Here is a 22,037-nt window from a genome sequence, read left to right on the forward strand (position 1 = left end):
TTCAGAGATTTGCCTGTTTGAAGTCTGGAAAGTGAGATTTCTGGGCACCAAAATGGTGTATTTTTGGAACCAGAGTTTGCACAGTAGAGTAAAAGCATGGAGTATGGAGCAGGTGGAACACGGGTGAAACCAACACCTGCAGCCCTTACTGCTCTATATGATCGTAAAACACACATATAGCCCAGAGCCAGCATCATTACCAAGAACAGGATTATGTAGACACTCCCTTATGTTCTGAAATTCACACAGATATCTTTGTAATATGGCATAATTATTATTTTTTGTTTTAAATCACCATAAGGGGAGACATTATCAGTAATGAAATTAACTACTGTAACTATAATTTCTTGTAGATAAACTGTATTGACTTTATATTTCTACATAGAAGATGGTCCTTAGTCCCACTGACTTACATTGAAGTGGGTGGTGTTTCAAGTTGTTCTGCAGCCAGCCAGGAAGGGCAGCAGAGGGACTGTTGGCCTGTTGGGTATAGGCTAGTGGGTTACCATACCTGTGTGTGTGTGTGTGTGTGTGTGTGTGTGTGTTTTATGATGCATGTAAATCAGTGATCTTGTTTAGCTCTGTGTCTGACACAGTGTGAGTGTCAGAGTGCCAGCCTGCCCCAGGGCATTTCTGTGTTTGACATTTAGCTGCATGTTGTAACACTCCAGATGAGAATGTTGGGGGGGAGGGGGGGGGGTAGATGGAGGGAAAGAGGAGGGTAGATGAGGAAAGAGAGGAGAGGACAGAGGAGGATGCCCTTTACTGTACAATGCTTGAAATTTCACTGTATATTGCCATTCACCAGATGAAGGGCATGAGGGGTCAGAGGAGGAGAAAAAAGGAAAATAGGAGGAAGGGAGAGAGGGAAAGTAGAGGGAGGAAACCTTTTCTCTACTTTACATCTGATTGCGTGCAATTGACCCGATGAGCGACGAGAGGAAGAGAAGAGGAGGGTAATTGAGAAAGAGAGAAGAGGGATGAGAGGGAGAGGTGATGGAGATGGGAGGAAAATAGGGGAGAGAAGACACAAAGTCCTCTGTGTCTCTTTCACTGCATGCTGTAATGCTCCGGGGGGGGGGGGGGGGGGGTTGAAAGTTTCAGCCCATAGAGAGCAGTTTAACAACCATTTTCTGCAAAGGATTAATGCTATTCACTAGAGTCCACACAACTATGTTAACAGCTCAAAAAATAAATGTGATTCAGTGCTGATTCTAAAAAAGAGAAAAAACATTTTTGTTTTTTTGATTGTTGCTAAAAAATTGTTTGCTAAAATATCATCTGTAGGTGGGTGAGAAATCGAGGGATTCCAAAGGAGGGATGAAAGAGAGTCAACACAGTTGAGGAGAGCAGCAAGAGGAGAGGTGAAGGGGAGAAAGGCGGAGAGGGAAAAAGGGGAGGAGAGGAGAAGAGAGAGAATCTGCGAATCTGTGATGTGGATGCTATTATAAGAGATCCCTGTTGGTCTTCTAGTGGGAGGTGATGAAATAAGGGGAGCAATCAAAAGAGAGGTGGGAGAACGAGGCAAATATATATGAAAAGCTTTATTCCAAAATGAGATGGTCACTAAGGAGCAACTGTGAAAATGATGGCTACATCTGTAAGTGAACTGCAGTAGAGGGTTTAGCCTGTGTATGTGTGTGTGTGTGTGTGTTAGAGGGGTTAAAATAAATGAAGAAAGAAATAATGGAATAAAATTGGGGAGAGGGGTTGGCATTGGGAGAGACAAGTGAGAGGGAAAGGCCGGTGAATTTGGGATGATGAGAGGGTGAGGAGATTTGGGAGGTGGGGTGCATTGGAGTGAGCAGGGGGTGCAGCAGGTATTTTCGCCCAAGGAGAAAGCCCAGCTCCGAATTGAACTTTGAAGCTGAAATTGAACTGAAATTGCCACGGTGCGGCTGCGAGTGCAATAATGGCTGGGTATGAAATATGAAGGTGAGAATTTTTGTTCCTTCTCACTTTCCTTTGTGTTTGATTACAGTCCACCTCAAAGGTAATGAAGGCATTCGATGATTTGTGCATCAAGGGGGGTGACATCCCCTTTCATCTGATCTCAGATCAACACTTTGCTGTATTTTGTCATGAATCTATTCTCATTATAACTTTCTTGAGTTTCTGTGTATGCATTTCCCCAAAGGTTTTCAAATGTTTGATGGAACGTACCCTACTAAAAAATAAATAACAACTAAATCAGAAGTTAGTTTAGTGTGCAGCAGAGAGACATAGATAGAGAGAGACTCCCTCTTACTTACTGTTTGCTTCCAGCCCACCTAAAACTGATGAATGTGTGTGTGGGCGTGTTTGTGTATGAAAGAGAGAGAGGGTGGGGAGGATGACAAGTGTGTATGTATATGTGTGAGAATTTGTAAAATAAACTAGCAGAGAGAGAGTGCCTGTTTGTGTGTGTGTGTTAGGGAGATTCAGAGATAGAGACAGAGAAAGGGATAAAGAGACAGCAGCTATGGCAGATAGACAGACAGGGAAATAGATAGATGGAGAGAGAGAGAAAGAGAGAGAGAGAGAGAGATATGTTGTCTCATAAATCCCAGTTGACTAGAGTGAAGTAGGTTACAAGCTTTATCGATTTAGATGATGGCAACAGTGGATGAATGTGCCTGTGTGTGTGTGTGTGTGTGTGTGTGCGTGCGTGCTTGTATGTGTGTGTATGTGTGTGTGTGTGTGTGTGTGTGCGCACAGGGGAAGGGCGGTCTGTGCCATCTGTCTCCCACTCCTCTCACTGAGACACTAATTACAGGACTTTACACTTCGCTCACCACACTCATCAGTGGCCCGGCTACACACACACACACACACACGCACGCACGCACGCACACACACACACACACACACACACACACACACACACACACACACACACACAGAGTTGGCGGCAGTGGTCAGGGATTGTGGGACCTCTTCTATTTCCTCTCTCCTCTCTTTTCCCCTCTCTGTGTCACTCCCTCTCTGTTTTTGTCTTGCTTTTTTCTCCCTCTCTCTCTCTCTCTCTCTCTCTCTCCCTCCCTTTGTCTCATCCCCCCTCCTCCTCCTTGCCTCTCTCTCTCTTCATGCCCTTTCCTCTGCTCTCCTCTCTCTATTTCTCTTTAAACGAGGCACAGATCGATGAGACCTAATTAGGGAGCATTCTGTTATTGATGCCACACAGATTAAGAGGAGGAAACATTAGAAGGGGATAAAACTCTTGGGTGAGGGAAAGAGGAGAGACACAGACTGCGAAAAAAGGAAGAGAACGGCAGAGTTTTGATCTTTTCTTCAATAAAAATAGAAGAAAAGAGGGAGAGGGGGAGAGATTAAAGGGAGAGAAAGAGAAATGAAAGAGGGGAATCCTATCATATTCTTTGCCAGTGTGTACAACCCTTCATTAGCATAAATTCCAGGTCACCCACTTTCTCTGGCAAAGAAACGGGTTCCACAGTGGGGAGACACACTTAGTAGCCTGCTTTGTAGCTTTCTCTGACACAAATTTTTTAGCTTTTATGAATAGTGCAGTAGTGGGCAAGTTGTTGCAGCGGGCGAGTCGTTAAAATCCCACAGGGGACAATGCACAGGTACATCACTCTGCATCACATTTTACCCTAAAATTTGTCAGTAAGGAAAATGCATTAGATAATTTGTGCTAGAAAATTTCCTCTCAAATCAGCACTTTGCAGGATTCAGTAATGAATCAATAATGGCTATTTACTTGATTCAGTCCATCATATTCATAATCCCTTGTCATCTATCTATCTATCTATCTATCTATCTATCTATCTATCTACACTGCAAAAACTCTCCATCTTAACAAGTCATTTAGTCTATTATTCATTCCTAAAATCGTAATTTTCTTAAAATAAGTTAAAAAGTCTTCTTCTTCTCTTCTGTTTAAACAGCTGTTTGGAGTCATTTTCAAAAGATGTTGAATTAGTTAAAGAATCTCTCCATCCCTTTCTATGGTTTTCCAGGCAACTATGGTGAAAGTGGGATGGAAGCGTTCAAGGACATGGCAGCCAAGGAGGGAATCTGCATCGCCCACTCTGGTAAGATACATGTTCTTGACAAGGAATCACTCAAAATAACCACAACAAACTAACCAAGATTTTTTCCAAAGAATGTGGAAATATGTAGCCAAGGCTGAGAGCAGAATTTTGGTGGGAACAGCTGGACATTTTAGATTCAAATATCAAAATAGTAGATGGGAGCACAGTGTATGTGAACTAATATTCTACTGTACTCTGGCATTTTCAAACAATCAGCAGCATGGGGTTCCTTGGATTATTTCTGTATCTTGCTGAAAGGGAAATACCAGTGTCATTTAGAGTCACAGCCCATTTACTACTGCCTGCGTCTCGTTTACATTTCCCACAATCATTTCGCAATGCATGAAGTATGTAATTAGATTTGTTGTTGTTGTTCTTTCTTGACATTTTTAAAATACAAATTTTACAGTGTCAAACCTAGCTTGAAATTAACTGCTGTCCTGGCTAACAGAGACGCCCCAAGTAAGAAGACATGGACACACTGATATGAAAACACTCAACTTGGGCACAATGAAATAAGGATAAAACAGAGAAATTCTGACAAAACCAAATTAAGGCTTCATGTTTACTGTGATCGATCACCAACCTTGGGCAATTATCAAGTCTGTGGAAGTTGTTTTTCATACTGTACAGGAATAATGTAAAGGAGAAGGGCAACCCAGACGATTGACACAAACTGAAAGAAAAAACACCGGTATTACCCTGTGTGTACCAGGGCTTTGAAAAGATTGTGAACTATACATATATAATATGCACTTTGAGAGGCTTCACATTTTGGTTTTATTGACAACTTAAACAAAACACATGAAACTTGACACTTTGTCCAGGGTATCACGACACATGGAGCAACAGAGGGTGAAGCCTATCACTCAAGAAAGTCACAGACCTAATCTCATGTTTGTGTTTATTTGACATGTTTGCTCCAGGCAAAATCTGGAGTAATGCCGGGGAGCAGAGCTTTGACCGGCTGCTGGAGAGGCTGCGGGCCCACCTGCCCAAAGCCAGGGTGGTGGCCTGCTTCTGCGAAGGCATGACCGTCCGCAACATCCTCATGGCCATGAGACGCCAGGGGCTGGTGGGAGAGTTCCTGCTCGTCGGCAGGTCAGTGGAGCGACAAAGTTCTGTACTGTTGTATTGTATTTACAGTGGTGTATTGTGGTAGCCAGGGCTTAAGTAACAGTAACCCATCAGCAAAATGTTTTAAGTCTGCCCATTCCCCTGTACTTTCCAACTTGTGTTTGATCCGTCTTGTTTTGTTTAAAAGCTACGTTTCCACAAAATTAATTGGCTGAAATTCAGAACCGAGAAACCACCAAGTTTGTTTCATGCCCTGGTGAGCAGTAATCCCCCAACAGCACGGACACACACAGATGCATGTAACACGAATGCTGTTACACACTAACAAAACTGTACATCCATACTGTACAGTGGTAGACATTGTTGGCATTTAATATACATTAGACACAAACACACATGCACACACAATTTTGAAGGTGGTTTTCACATTAAGCTCTGTTCTCACTTAGATGAATTCCTCCCACAATTCGCTGGCAAAAATAACCTTCCAATTGCACTCTCTGTATCTACATCTGTGTATGTGTACATGTGTGTGTGCGTGTGTGTGTGTGTGTGAGAAACTTACTTCTAAGCCTCTTGAGTTTTGGTTGCCATGCCAACCGTGTAATTAACATAAGATGAATAATGATTTTAGCACCTATGGCAGCCAACATGCAGAGAAAAAATAGACTTGGAATAGATTGGGATCATTATCATATCATTACCATTAAAATGCTACAAATCTCCTTCTATTCTATTCTATTCTATTCTATTCCCACAGTTATCTGCCCTGTGTAATTAAATCATCATTGGCAGCATCATTGTGTCATCATCGCCATCATCATGCTCATCATTATCATCATCACCATCATCGCCATCATCATGCTCATCATCATCATCTTCATCATCTTCATCACCTTCATCGTTGTCATCCTCATGCTGTCCACTGAGAGAGTGAGGTAAAGTTTAAAGCTGTACTGAATACGCTGTTAATTGTGTTTACTTCGCCATGTGAAATGTTTGGCAGTGGAAGGAGAGAAAGAAAACAGTAGCAGGTAAAGAAAGATGGGAGAGAGAGACAGGTCCGTCCTCACAACTCCTCCTCTGGAATGGCTGGCACCAGGTAGAGTTTGCATAACGTTGATGTCCAGTCAAGGGTTAAGTTGTGTCGAAGTTGTGACTATTTTTATGCCAAGGGCTTGATGGTAAGTGTAAGGTCAAATAATTTTACACAGCAAGAGATCTGTTTTAGTTTTAGTGTTGGTCCAAAGGCACTAAACTGATGTGGGTGTGGAAAGTGAATGAGTAGCACTCTCTCTTCCCTCAACATCTATGATTGATGTGCCCTTGAGCAAGGCACTTAAACCCCAACTGCTCCAGTGGAGCTGCTCAGTGATCAACAGTAGAAGACTGTAGTTGTACTGGGAAGCTCCCAGTTGTGTGGAACCTCTTGAATGTAAGACAGGGTGTTGCTGGAAAAGAGCAACCATTCTCAGTCAACCTTCCCCGGATAAATAAATGTTGACTTATTTTACAAAAAGACCTTGGCAGTACCAACCACTTATGGTTGGTAGGTCATTTCTGAACTTTCACACAACTAATACCATTGGTTCCTCTTCCTACACTGCAAAACATAGCCATTTTATCTGGTATTCAGTCTTGATATCTTATTTTTGTAAGAACCAATTAAAAATTGTCCAATAAGGTATGCCAATTTCAAAAAGCTAATTTCCAAAGCAAATCAACTTATTTCAAGAATTGTCTTGAATCACATAACATCATCTTGTTATTAGTGAAGCAATCTGCCTCATTTGCCTCAAGCACACTGTATGGTCACTTGTCACATTAAAATTCTTGAAGAAAGTGAAACTAAACTTTAAAACATTGAAAATGAAGCTGTCTCACACCATTGGCATTTCCACTTGTGTGGAAAAATCATTTTCTACGGCTGAATACAAAACTAAATGACTTGTTAAAATTTATTTTTATTGCAGTATAGTCTTCTGCTGCTCCGTCTCTGGCCAGAGTCAGTTCTGATTAGGTTGGTTAATTGAATATCAGCCTTCGTTAGCATCAGTATTACAAACGGCCCCTGGTTGTAAATTGGAGATGGTCATGGGTGGGTGCTCTGCTCACTGGAGGTCTGTTCAAGGAACTTCTGATTATCCCAGTTGAGCACACACTCTGTTTAACACCAGGATAATTACATTACAACAAGAGCACACAGATGATGATAAAGAAGATGATTCAGTTACCTAGGGCAGAAAACTATGGGAGTTAATAGAATTTAGTAGAATAGAACAGAAAAGAATAGAAAAGAAGGAGATGAGTGGTAAAAGTCAATCAGGATTCAGTCCTCCATAGAGTGACTTCTTTTCCCTCACATCAGTGGATCCTCTAATAAGATCAATACTAATTCAGGTATTGTGTGGTGATGGGGGAGCGAGAGAGAGAGAGTCTGGTGACCTGAATGATCCTCGCCACAGTCAGTGTGTTCATCTTTAATTCCTGAGCAAGACACTGAACCCCTGCCTGATCCAGGGCTGCCGCTAAAGGCCGACCTGGCACTCTGATCTCTCTCTACTCTGGTGATCAGATGCTCTGAATCTGAACAATCTGTCAATCATTCTGAGAGGGTGACACAAATTGGAAAAATAGATGTTGTGTTCCAAGAATGCCGAGTCAATAACTGCGTCCTTGTGGATAATGTTCTTCCCAAGTTGTCTTAGTGAGAACAAAATCAGTTTGAGATGGGCTGTGTGCTTGACATCGCACGATCAATCAAGACACACAGATAATCATTTTCTCAGCTGATTCAACCGTCTCCATGCTAATGACTATGGCGTTTGGACGTGATGTGTCGTTCTCACAATGAATCTTTCCAGGCTTTCCATTTTGTTCTCGTTGGTCAGGTCCAAAGCCCCAAATCAAACCGAGCTCAGAGCGACGCATCAAGACAGTTTGATGCTCCACTGGACGCCTGGAGTGTGTGTTTGGCCGTTAAAAACAACTAGTGCTTTTGAAAACATGTCTGATGCTTCCAGGGTGTTTCTTGCTTTAGATGTCATTCTTCTAGAAATGTTCCTGGATTCCCACATTAAGTCCTGGGGCTAACTGCCATATCATAAGGAAACTCTCAGTCTGACACATGCCTGTGGGTTTCTTTGTCTGTGTATGTGTGTGTGTGTTTGTGTGTGTTCAGTGGCTTGGTTAGAGGTCATGAATCAGTTGTCAAATCACCCTGCACATACACGCACACACACACACACACACACACACACACACACACACACACACACACACACACACACACACACACACACACACACACACACTCTGTCTGCGTTTGGAGCCTGCATGTATTGATTGCTTCTGTCCTACCATTCCTCATGGTGCCAGCAGGCTACAGACCCATTAATGAATAGCTGGGCTGAGATAAAGATCTATAGCCACATGGGACACACAGACACACACACACACACACACACACACACACACACACACCAGCAGCATGCAAGCGAGTGCATATAGGGATACATGGAACCACAAATGCACATTAGTGCATGACAGCACACACAGCATAGAGACAGAAGACGCCACCGACCAAGCTGCTAAAAGACAGTGATTTGTACTCTCTCTCTCTCTCTCTCTCTCTCTCTCTCTCTCTCTCTCTCTCCTTCTCTCTCTCTGTTATTCTAGTTTTTCTCTGCGTCAACTTAATACCCTGTTCTGTCTGGCTCTAAATTATTTGTCATGCCAATAGATTGGCTGCATTTTCAGTTTGAATCTCTCTTTGCTTTATTAGTGAATGATTGTGTGTGTGTGTGTGGGGTGTGTGTGTGTGTGTGTGTGTGTGTGTGTTTATATGTGTTTACACTGTGTGTATTAGTCAACACTATGTGTGTTAGTTTTGGGAGTGGGTGTGTAGTTGCACGGCTCATTGGGTTAGGCTGCAGTCTGCGGTTCATTACAACTGGGCCAGATAAAGAGGAGATTTAGATCGTATTTGTCTTCTTACACACACACACACACACAAACGCACACACACACACACACAAAGGCACACGCACACACACACATGCGTGCACACAACATACCTCTTTCCCTCCTTAATGTAAAATCCTGTAACCATGTAGTGCATTAAATAATATTAGATATAACTTGCCGTACGGTTGGGTTCACAGCAGTAACATCTTTCTGTATCTTTTGGCCAGTCATTACAGTGTGAAATATATGTTTCCCTCTCAATCACGGCCTGCCTTTTAAGTGTTATGTCAACTCCACTAGTGCTAATAATAAATGCCTGTATTTTCCCTGTCTGTTTTGCAACTGTTGGTTATAAACTTGGTTAAAAACTACAAATACAAATTCTATAGGTTAAAATCAATAAATACAAAATCTTCTCCAACATTAGAGCTCAAACTAGCTTTTTATCTGTTGCAAAGGCAGCCAGTATATAACAAGGTCTGGAAGGTCTGTGTTTTCATCAGAGGTAGATGCCCTGACTGTGTCAAAACAATGAATAGACATATAATAGAATGAATAGAAGGTGAATAGTTTGAATCAAAAGTGTTCGCAGAATCTCTCTGGAAATCATCCCGCACAACTCTGCACCCCTTCTGCCTGCTGTTGCCATGGAAATATCCCCTACCATTTGGACGAATCCAGCATCACAGCTGGGGCGATATGCGGCGCATGCGCTTGTGTTTATGTGAATGGGTATGTGCATGCGTGGGTGCATCTGTATTTGTGTTTTTGTCTGTGCGTGTGTGTGTCAGTAAATGTGCGGCTGTGTGTGACGGTGGCTAAAGTCGTATTGAGAGCTCTATGAAGTGCATTCTGCGCTGTTAGAGGAAGGGTTTAGTGACAGCGAGCTGGTGAGGTCAGTTGCTAATGGCCATTTCAGTGAACTTCAAATCAGAGTCTCAACATCTATGTGCAGATATTCCACGACCCCGCTGCCCTCTCATCTCCCATCAGTCTGGACCTGTCACATCTCTCATCTCTGTCACAGCCTCTCTGTTGCTCTCTCTCCTTCTCAGTCTATTTCTCTCTTTCTCTTTTCTTCTTCCTGTTCTTTTTGTTCTTCTCCCCACCTTTGCCTCTCTCTCTCGTTGGATCCAGCTGCTTGCGTTCTGCCAAGGTACAAGTGTGTGACAACAGACACTCTGAACTGAACTTTTAACCGAGGTCAGACCCCCACAGCGCCCCGCTTCACACCACAGCTGTTTACTAAGGCCGCGCTTCCTTGCGGTCTTAATTTGAGAGAGAGGTTACACGGCATCTCGTGGTCAAACAACTGTCCGAGACGAGTGGCTTTTTGTAGGGCTCAAGCTGTCTCGAAAGAAAGCCGTCTTTGAAATTGATTTTCAGTGGATTCGTCCCTGCAGTACACCTGCGTGGAAGCGAGAGGAGAGCAGAGAAATGAAGAGCCTTAGGAGTGAAGAGACACAGAACGGAGAGGAATGGGAACGAGGGGAGAGGATGATTGGAGAGACGAGAGATTAGCAGTGGGGTGAGGAGAGGAGACAGGTTTAGCGTGTGTGTGTGTCTGTGTGTGGCATTCATATATGATGGTAATAAAATATTTCTTGTCAGACATGAAAAGCAAATCACTCACAGTAGGAGCGTAATTTTCACATCACTGCTGGGTGTGGGATGTAGCTACACTTGCAAACAAACATTCACACACATGCACACTGGCACCCGTGGACACACATAAAGACACACACACATGCACGCACGCACGCACACACACACACACACACACACACACACACACACGGGGTCTGTTCTAGCCTGTGAGTGGCAATGGGGTTGTGTAATGTTTGCTAGTATCATGTTAATTTACTCTTGATTAAAACAAGAGCTGTTTCATGTCATTTAATTGGTGAAATGATGGAAATTCATTCTGCTCTTTCTACTCATTGCATTGCAATAAAAGACTGCTTGTAATTAAACACAAGGGAATATGTAGGAGAGAGATGGATGGATAGAGAGGGAGGGAGAGAGGGCGATGGAGGGGGGGAAGGGGAGGAAAAGAAAAAGGAAGAAGTGCTGGTGTGTATTATTGTATGTGTGTGACCAAATGTGACCGTGTGCGTATGATAGTGCTGGCTGTGTGTGTACAGTACGTACATGTATGCATGCATGCGTGTGTGTGTGTGTGTGTGTGTGTTTGTGTGTGTGTCTGTGTGTGTGTGTACATGCATAGGTGTGTTGAGAGTGAGACTGTCTCCCTGTGGTGTGGTCTCATCTGTAAAGGTTGTGCGATCAATAGAAGGTCTGTGTCTCTATGGCTTCTCTCTGGAGACTCACAGAGACACTTAAAAGAACACACACACACACACACACACACACACACTCAAACACCTTTTCTGTCACACACAGCAGTGAAAATTAGTTTCAGGTTGAAGCACTGTGCTCAACCTCCAACTTGTTTCCTGGTAATGCAATTCTTGCATAATTTCCAGTTCCATACAATGTGAGTAGGGAGATCTGCCATTGGGACTGGATTAGTCTCTGCCTTTAAAGGAAAGGCTCAGGATTTTGGAAGCCTATCCTATTGATCACTAATTCAGCCCACTCTTAGGATGTTCAAAATGTTTTCCCAACAGGGTTTGTATTCCTCAAAGTCAGCACCAGCCTCTTGCTAGAATGTGTTAGCAATGCTGGTAAAGTAAAGTAACTGGGGTGTGAAAATTGTGTCTGTCTGTCCATGGTATCTCAGACACCACTGGTCTGATTCTGATGGCACATAGAGGGTTGATGCATCTTTGCACTGTGTGTAAAAAAAAACACTTATTGACTGATGGAGGTGCTATAATTAAATGTCAAAATTTCAGACTTTGTACACCGTGAAACTTGCTACACAATCTAGCTATCCTTACAAATTACACTGACTGGTCTAATGGGGCGCTATAATTAAAGTGAGTGAATTTACATGTGCATTAATATTCTGTTTATATTCGGGATATTCAAATATTCCATTTATGAGTTGGTGCATAAGCCTGATATTGACCGGTATATTCTGGCATGTAAACACCATATTCTGAATATTTATTGTCTCATATTCTAAATATTAATGTGCATGTAAACACATTCACTGTGTTCTGGTGTTTAAAAAATGACACTGATTGGCCTGGCTGGGACACTATAATTAAATTAAATCAAAATTTGAAAGGCTGAAACTGCTACACCACCAGTCCCATTTTGATGAAACTTGGAGGGATGATGTTTCTTGTTATTGATTGGTCCAAGGTGTGTCTGCATCATGTCGGCATGTTTACTTGTTAAAGTTTTAAAATTCTTGTTAAAGGTCTGACTTTAGACCATGGACTGGTTCTTCTAGATTTCTCATCATTGCTCTGCTCTAATCTTCACTTTTCGTCTTCTTCATCTTCTTCCCTCCCTCTCTCTGTATATCGATCTCTCTCTTTTTCTCTCTCTTTTCCTTTTTCTTACACACTGAATCATTGTTTTTCTCATCCTTATTGACATTCATTTGTTGTACAACGTCAAGACGTTTTCTGTGAATTTGACAAAGGAAGAAATTCATGAGGCGAGGTGCCTTGGATCTCTTTTCTTCTTTGGTGTCAAAAGTGCCAACCACATACCAAAGAGCACTGTCAGCAGGTTTTTGTCTTTACATTTTAAACCCCAATGAAACACAACCTTGACTTTCATTTTCTTTTGTCAGTTCGGGTGAAGTCCTCTAAGACAGCCGATCAAAAGGCTGCTGAACTGAAACTACAGAGTATCAAGGACATTCTTCTCAGATGTCTGTCAGGTCTTTCTGTCATTCTCTCTCTCTGTCTCTCTCTTGCGCTCGACGCCTGTCTGTGTATCTTTTGTCCCTTTGTCTCTCTCTCCTCCTCTGTGTCTTTCTGACTCTTCTCTCCTGCCTCTACTTTTCTTGTTTCCTTCATCTTGTTCTGTCTGTGTTTTGCTGTGAGAGGGAGATGTGCTTGTGTGTGCGTTTGTGTGTGTGTGTGTGTGTGTATGTGTCTGCATGCATGTCTGTATTTGAGGCTGACAATTCAGCTCCATTCAAGTATTTTATACCAGGGGTGCAATGTGTTCATGCGGATATAAATATGTGAATGCCTGCTGCAGTTTTTTTCCGCCCTGAATTGTTTGTTATTGAGATGGAGGAGCCACTGAAATGGCATTATACCACGTGACACCAAAACCTTCAGTGAACCTAATGCTGCATTCACCTTGTCCTAGGATGCGGAAAAATGCAAACTGGGTCTTGGTTGTTTTCAATAGGAGAATGACAGTAAATTTCACCAATGCTGATGAAAAATTACGCCTAGCTTGGAAAGAAAAGTTAATATTCCTAATGTTTGCCCTCTACTGTGGTGGTGAGGACATATTGGCAAAGTAGCAAAATGGATGTATCCAGATATGTTTGTGCACCTGCTGTTCTTGTCTCCTCTTCCAATGAAGATGAAGTAGTGAATAAGCCGGAGTTTTTTTTCCTCTGACTGTCCATTGTGGAGCCCAGGAGAAAAAGGTGTATTGCCAAATTTAGGTTTGGCTGGACTATTCCAATTCTGTGCTCGGCTTCCTACTCATTTCCTGTGCAGTGAGAGTCATACAGAATATAACCTAATTTTGAAATGAAATGAAATATTAAACTATTTAACAGAACAACTTTTGAGTGGAGGAACCTCTTGTTTATCAAAATCAACTTTGCAACAAGGCGGCAGTTTGCCGATATGGTTGACCGGTATGCTTTTTTAAGGCCAATGTGACCTGTGCACCATGAATCTCTTTAAAGTCACAATTTATTGGCATTTTGATGGAATCAACATATTTCCGGTTGAAACAAAGTCATTTTTAATTTCATTATGAGTTTAAAGGAAAGATCTACCATAAGACACTTTAACATTATTAAAAAAACAGTGCCATCTCCTGAAATTTTGTGAAATGAGCATGTCTTAAAATGCAAATACGTGCCCCGTGCACGAAAAGAGAAATACATTTTCCCACCATGAAAGCATTATGTGAAGGAGACACGACTAGAAACAGTTAGAAGTCTGACATAGTGTGGTGGTAGATGGGTGTAAACATTTGCCTTCAACTCTGACAACCCGGGTTTGATTCCCAACTCTTGCTAAGGATCAAGTTTTTAATTTTAATTTTTAGCTTAAGTTTTTTTATTTGACCATGACCAAAACTTTTTCTCCCCAGTGCATGCTGGAATAGGCTCCAGCCCTCTGTGATCCAGAAAAGGAATAAATGGGTAAAGAAAATGAATCAATGAATACAAATTCTAATGAATATCAATAATGGGACCTTCAAATGGCTGAAGACAGCCTGCTTCCATACCAGTCCACGTGCTGAGTACATCAATATATGATTGACTGCTTTCAAAATATTCTTAAAATTAATAGGCTATTGCCACCCCAGCACCTCACCTTCTTCTTCTACTCCCATTGTAGGAGATGGGCTGATTAATGGCTGCCAGTGATCACTCTGCAGTTAAAAATGAGGAAAACATGGGAGAGTGAAGGGAAAAAAAGCATGCAGAGGAGTTTTTCATGGTATTCCAACTCTCAGAGTCTCTTGACAGGGAATTAAGAGGTTTTCCATATGTAGGGCAGACCCACGGGCATGTATAGTGTCACACACACACACACACACACAGAGATGAAAACAGACAACACACATAGACACATATAGATGCACTCTCACACAGAAACGACATAGAGATACACACACAGACACACCCATACTGAAATGCACATTTGCAGACCAACATGCGCACATACATACAAAAAGTGCATGTGTACACACACTCAGACATAGACACACACACACACACACACACACACACACACACACACATTCATCCTCTTATTGCTCTCCCAGGGAATGGCCTTATCCTCTTACAGCACTCCAACGGGAAAAGTGCTGGGAATTAGAGAGGATCGGAGGGACAGAGAGAGAGAGAGACAGCGAGAGTCAGACAGACAGACAGAAAGAGAGAGAGAGAGACAGAGAGAGAGGGAAAGGGACAGAGGGAGAGAGAAGGTTAACGAGTGTCTATATTTCTGTCCTTGTGTGAATTTGTGTGTGCTTGTACGATAAACTATGTTGTTTGTGCGGCTAGTCTGTTGTGAGCTCTCAGTTCGGCATTTCGCTGCTCATTCTCTGAGATTTACACTGCGGAATTAAACCGATTGTTACGTCAGCATTGGCTCAGCACGCTCAGACACACACACACTAACGAACACACACACACACACACACACACGCACGCATACACACACACACACAAATGTAATATTTTTTGTAGTATTCCACTCAGGAATCTGAAGGATATCCCCTTTGATTTCCCTTTGCTGCTCATTTTTGAAAAAATGACAATGTTTTTAACATTCATTTAATTTTCTTCTTACTTTTTTTCTTACACTGATTCCAGCCATTTCTTTTTTTTTTTTTATATTTCATTTATATAAATGAACCAAGACAATGAATCCCAACAGAAGAGTAATGTCTGATATTTGCATTCCTTCGTCTTCAATCCATCCCTCCTTCAGTCTGTCCCTCTCTACACTTGACCTTCTCTATCTGTCTGTCTCTACTGTCTACGCTCTCGCTCTCTGTCTCTCTCTCTCTCTCTCTCTGTCTTTCTTTGTCTCGTTCCATTAAATGCACTTGCTTTTCATCCATCACACATTTGAAAGGCTATCAGTAAAGAATGGCACCACTCTCTCCCGAAGCGCCTGGACAGGAAATGAATTGACCCTTAATTTAGCTCAGCTAGACTCCGAACTAGGCAAAGGTAATTACAGTAAGAGCAATATGAACTGTGGTGCGGCAGAGAAAAGGCAGATGCCTGGTGAAACAAAAGATGCGAAAATAGAGGGGAAATTAAGCTGAGAAGCTGCTGGGTGTTTTGTCAATTACCATATTTTGAGATTATTTTTCTGCATTATTTTCGTGTGAACAGTAGGAAAAGACAGGAATAATTGAAGAAATTGGATTACTGTACGCAACACAAGCCAAGAAACAGACCCAAACTCACTCAGTATTTCATTAACTTTTTTGCTTTTGTCTTATCATCCAATTGTTAAGAAGCTGCTCTTTCCCTTTCTTTTTTTGCTTAGTAAAAGGGAGGATTGCATTGATTCATCATAGTCACTTTGTTCAGCTGCCTAACATGTTTATGGGTTAGGGCAGAAATTGGGTTATCAATACATGAAAATGGGTTTGCCTTGGCTCTCAGTCATTCAGTCATTCTCAAATCTGTTCAGTCTGAAGCAATGACCGACTGCACTCTGGCTTCTAGCATGACATCGTCCGGTTCAAAATGAATAAATCTCTCATGAGCCACGAGTCACTCATGCAGAGAAATACAGGAAAGGTGGACAGAATACCATGAGCCGAGATGTGAAGCCATGCAGTTCAGACATGGCACTGTATGTGCATCGGTCACCATAGCTCCTGCATATAGCTTTAAATAAATATGCAATGTCTAGTAACCCACTGTGCAAGGAAGAGCCTTATCAGAACTTGCTGTGGTGATATGAGTCATATGTGCACCAAGTCTGGAAGCAGAAGTGGAGACTTTTACATGACAACATAGCCTGTTAGACCCAGGGGAATTGAGAAGGTACCTCCACTCCCTGATGTTTTTAATAGTTCATTTGGATATGCCATTTAAATAAAGGCATTTTAAATATACTTTGGGCGAGTGCCTTGGATCTTTTCTTTGTTGGTAAATACATATTTAATCCCTATCAAAGAGCAGCACATTTGATTATATTTTCTTCCCGGTGTACCCAGAGACGCTCCTTTCTCCTGCATCAAGGCACCTCCACTCTTTGAAAGGAACAAAGTGAACCTTCTCATTACAGGCTTAAGGTACATCAAGGTAGCACTTCCTAGGCTCTCACCAAGACATTTTGATGTTAGCGACAACTTGGTGTCAGTAACTTAAAACTCTTTGATAAAAGATTCTGATTAAGACAAAATCAGCCAGGATAACCCAGTTCATTATCACACTGCATTTAAATGTAAAATATGTAGAACTCTGACTCATGAGCTATTTATCCTGTAATCAACAATTAAGCCGATCTGTGTGGGCTGACCTAATGAAGCTCTGTCAGACTGTGTGGTTGGTTTTAATATGGAACTGTTTGTCACCTCAGCAAGGTTTTGACAGATGTCGATGTGCAGCTGGCGGCCAAGTTCAATGTCAACCCGAACAAGCACAAACTTTTCACAATATGATATTACGGCACAGTAAAAATTTATTTAAAAATTAGCTTTGGAAACCATTTAAAAATGATATCAGGAAGATATTTAGGTCCTGACTGAATTCCTCTGCTTTTATTTTGGTGCTATATTTACACAGGTTCTCAACGCTGGTGCAGGCTGTCGAATCAACATTTATTCAATGTCAAAATGTTTGCGGGGACAGGTTTAAATGGCTTCAGCTGGTATTCAAATGGAACCAACAATGACCAGTTAAGGTTGCCCGTCTCATCCACCTTCTCTCCAGTCCATCACAGCCCCCCCCCCCCCCCCCCCCCCCGACCCACCAACCCACCCACCAACCCATTTGTCTCTTTATCTCTCGCTTTCTCTCTCTTCCGGTGAGCTCAGTGAGATGGGTGTGATGTGTGCCGCATCACAGCCCCCGCACAGCTTGTTACCATAGCAACACAGGAGACAGAGATAGAGAGAGACAGAGAGAGAGAGAGAGAGAGAGAGAAAGGTACAGAAAGAGAGACATGGAAGGAGAGAGAGAGAGCGAGAGAGAGAGAGAGAGCGAGAGAGAGGGGAAGGCGATGGTTGAGGTATGTGGCACCAGTGAGATGTGGGAAAGTCATTAAAGTTCAGAATAACATGCAGCTAATTTACTGTAGATCTCTCTCTCTCTCTCTCTCTCTCTCTCTCTCGCTCTCTCTCTCTCTGATACACACACAAATGTACACACACGATTCTGTGGGCGATAAGCTGGAGGTCTCGTTACTGGGCATTAGTTGCACCTCTTCTTGCTAATCCCTGCTGTCAAACAGGCAGTCTGGTAGTGTGTGTGTGTGTGTGTGTGTGTGTAGGCCCAACCAGTATAATTATTGCCATCTTGTAGAGCAGGGAATAGCTCCCAACTGCTGTTTCTATGCCACTGGGCCCTCATTAGGTTATACAAGATTGTCCATTAGGTGTGTGTGTGTGTGTGTGTGTGTGTGTGTGTGTGTGTGTGTGTGTGGAGAACAGAGTGGAGTGTTCCTGTAGTTTGTGTGTGCGTGTGTGTCGAGACTTGGCATTAGACATTACATTGTCTCAAATGTTGATGGCTTGTGGCTGGACTTCAATTGAACTGTTCAACTTGGCATTTTCACCTGTTAGTGTTGTTTAAGCATCATCTTATGAGCAACATTTAATGGCAAGTTCACCTCTTTAATTCATTTTAACGCCTGGCTGGTTTACTCTTTTGTTCCTTTACCTTGAAAAAAAATGTAATTGGAAATGGCTTCGCTAAATACTGTGCTGCCTAACTTCAAACTTACCTTACAGTCTGGTCCGAGACTGAGACATCTCCTTTGAGACTTGTGGTGAAGCGACTGGGCTCTGGTGCGGATGTCTTTGAATGAAGAGAGAGAGAGAGAGACAGAAGAGACAGAGGGGGGGTGCTGAGAAAGAGAAATATGGAGAGAGGGATGGGAAAGTAGAATGGGAAGTAAGACAGAGAGAGACAGGAAGGCCCTTGTGGCGATAGGGATAGAGGAGAAATGAGGGAGCGGGAGAGAGTAATGTTACACTGGTGGTGTAATACCTTAGCCGCTGATATTACATTGGCCGCTGTGCTGAATATGAGAAATTACGCTTTTATGTGTGAAGCGATAAAAAGTGATGAGGCAGGTCCAGGAGGTATCGGCAGGATATACAGCCTCTGTCTCTCTCTCTGACATCATTCCTCTTTCTTCATTTCTCTCTCTGTTTCTTGCTCCACCCCTCCTCTCTCTTCCTCACCCTGACACTATTCCTCTTTTTCTGTCTTGACCTCACTAAGACCACCCGCTTATCCCACCTCCTGAAACACTGTCCTCTCTCTCCCCTCCCTCTCTCTCCTCTCTCTCTGGCTCCATACCTCTCTCAGTCTTTCTATCTCTCCCAGAGAGATCCTATCTGTATCGCTTTATCCTCTCTCTCTCTTTCTCTCAATCCCTCCTTATCTCTCCGGATTTAAGTGTCTTTAACCTCGCCGCTCCTTCCAGTGTTTCTCTCTCTCATGATTCGGACTGTCTCTGTCTCTTTCTATCTTGCTTCTTTTGCCATTTCTTCAGTCTCCCCCACTCCATCCCTGATTTTCTCTTTCTCAGTTGACCTATATTTGTTAATGTTCCACATCTTTCTCTATATCCGTAGAAGGTTTGCTCAGCAACGCCCTGCTTCACATTCATACAGTTACGCACATTCACACTTGGGAGCTGCCCAGTACAACCACGGTCTTATGGGCTACGGTTGGCCACTGGAGCAAATGGGGTTTAACTGGAGGGGAGAACAGTCCTTATTTACTTTATCTGTGCTCCAAGCTGGCTCAGGGATTTGAACCAGCGACCTTCCAATCACAAGCCTACTATTAATTAAGGCATTTGGCTGATTTTCTTATCCAGAGTGTCTTAAAATGAGTTAACAAGACACTTTGGCAGGAGACATGTTGCCTGGTGTCCAGCCCCCATGAATTGCAGTCTTTAGCACTTTTTGAATTTGCATGGCAATTCATAAGAGTCTGGACACAAGTCTATCCACAACTGATTGGTTGGTATTAGTTGTCATTTATCAAAGCCTTTGACCAATCACAGTAGCAAAGCAGATTGATGTAATCTGGAAATGCCTCAGAGCAACATCATGGTGGCGTTCACTTCTGAGCTTTTAATCATATTGATTGTTCCTGTTTTAATTCATCGATGCCATCAATTCCTTTTCCGGTGCTGCCATTTTGGTAGTGTGTGTGTCATAATTAGGTTTGTCCCGCCTACACTGACCATCCAATCAGGTATGTCAGACAGTATCTGTCCGAAATAACTGCCAGTCCAGACCCCTATGAATCACCATGCAAATTGAAAACGGGCTAAAGACTGTGATTCATGGGGGCTGGACGCCAGGCAAGGAGATGTGGCAGTTGATGGACAAAACATTGGCTGTTGTAGGGATCAAACCTGGGACCTGCTAGATATGGGGCAGTTTCTCCAAACACTAGGCGACCTTGATGCCCCCAAAATATTGTGGTGATATAAAAACTCATAATAGACACCATTGAACTTAGTGTGTTGTGAAAGTCTCTCTCTCACACACACACACACACTCAACGGAAGAAGAGATTTTTGGGGAACTGATGTATGTGTGTACTAGTTAGGGATGCACCGATACCGTTTTTTTACTGCCATTCCGATAACGATACCAGAATTTTGAGTATCAACCGATACCGAGTACCGATCCGATATTGACCCCTTTTTTTCTTCTGTAATTACACAGCTGCATACAACATGTAAATAACATGGGAACAATAATTTTATTGTTAAAAAAAAGAAAAGCAGCAGGGCAAAAGAACTGACCAAAATAGGAATGACAGTTCCTAGGATATATAAAAGATTGCTGCAATATAGGGATACAGTGCAAAAAAACTCACAAAAGTGCAGAAGAGCAATAAACTGACCAGTGCATACTGCTACAAAACAATATTGAAACAACCATACAGCCTTTGCTTATATTTTTTTTCCTCTTCTTTAGTGTGAATAACTGACAGAAAAAATACTGCTACACATAGGCTTTTTCTGGGCATAACATCCAGTGTGTGCCAAGTCTAGTCTAGTTTTAATCACTTAAGGACAAGAGGCAGGTTTTTCTTCAGAAACAGAAGCATCTCACCTCTCTCTGCTGTCAGCCTGTTCCTCCGTTCACTGACAGTGTTGACAGTCACTGACGCTGACGCACGCACAGGTTGCGTCAGCGTCATCAGCGCGGTAGCATTAGCTTTAGCCCCCATCTCCAAAAAGCTTCGTTTTGTGAAAACGGAAGACTTAATTGAAACCTTTATGGTGGCGTGTACATGATACTAAGCCCAAGGACACTCGATGTAAGTTTGAGCTAAGGAGCAGGCGTTTAGAAGGCGTCGCCAGATGAAGTTCTTGGTAAAGTGAGTTGGATAAAGATCTTTGGGACGCTAGTAATGGCATAGCCATCTAGCATCCCTTCGTGGCTAAAATAATTCCCAACCGCTGACATGTTTACATCAGCACATTGCCTGCACGCTCGCTTTCTTTTTCCAACTTCTTCACTCACTCGTGTCGTGTCACGTGCAAACTCAGGCATGTTTTATGGCAGGCAGCTACGCCCGTGTATTACTCCGGGGGCTCGAACTGATTGCTCTGGATCGGATCGGATTATAACCACCGATGTCTGATCCAGCATTTTAGGCCAATATTGGCCCGATACCGATACCAAGTATCGGATCGGTGCATCCCTAGTACTAGTGTGTCTATATCTGTTTGTGTGTGTGTGTGTGTGTGTATGTGCTGTTCTCACAGCTGACTGCGTCCAGACAAAGACCCCAGCTGGAGAGGAGTAATGTCTGTTATCTGCACTCATCCATCTTCCTTCCCTTATACCCTCCTTCCATTTCCCTCTCCACCCTTGACAATTTCCCACCTCTCTTTTTATCTTCATTCTGTCTCTCTCTGTCTTTCTTTATCCCTCCTAACTCCTACCTCCTGCTCTCTCTCTCTGTCTCTCTCTCTCTCTCTCTCTCTCTCTCTCTCTTACCTTTATAGCTCAATAGGTAGAGCATGGCAGAGTTCGTGGCTCAATTCCCTCTGAGGCCACCCATGATCAAAATGTATGCATTCATAGTACTGTAAGGCGCTCTAGATGAAAGCGTCCACCAAACCGCATATAGTCATATTCTCTTTCTTGCTGTAGTTTGTC

The 22,037-nt window shown here is 42.7% G+C and overlaps 1 protein-coding gene across 1 annotated transcript in view; it reads left to right on the plus strand.

The window, feature by feature from the left end:
- The window catches only part of grm5b (glutamate receptor, metabotropic 5b), a 55,743-nt gene that overhangs the window by 7,766 nt on the left and 25,940 nt on the right, over positions 1-22,037 (plus strand). The window contains exons 4-5 of the mRNA XM_071925808.2: positions 3,960-4,034; positions 4,961-5,135. Of these exons, the coding sequence (XP_071781909.1) occupies positions 3,960-4,034; positions 4,961-5,135 (250 nt within the window). The remainder of the gene's footprint in view (positions 1-3,959; positions 4,035-4,960; positions 5,136-22,037) is intronic.

Source organism: Centroberyx gerrardi, chromosome 6 (genome assembly GCF_048128805.1).
Source record: "Centroberyx gerrardi isolate f3 chromosome 6, fCenGer3.hap1.cur.20231027, whole genome shotgun sequence".
NCBI lineage: Eukaryota > Metazoa > Chordata > Actinopteri > Beryciformes > Berycidae > Centroberyx > Centroberyx gerrardi.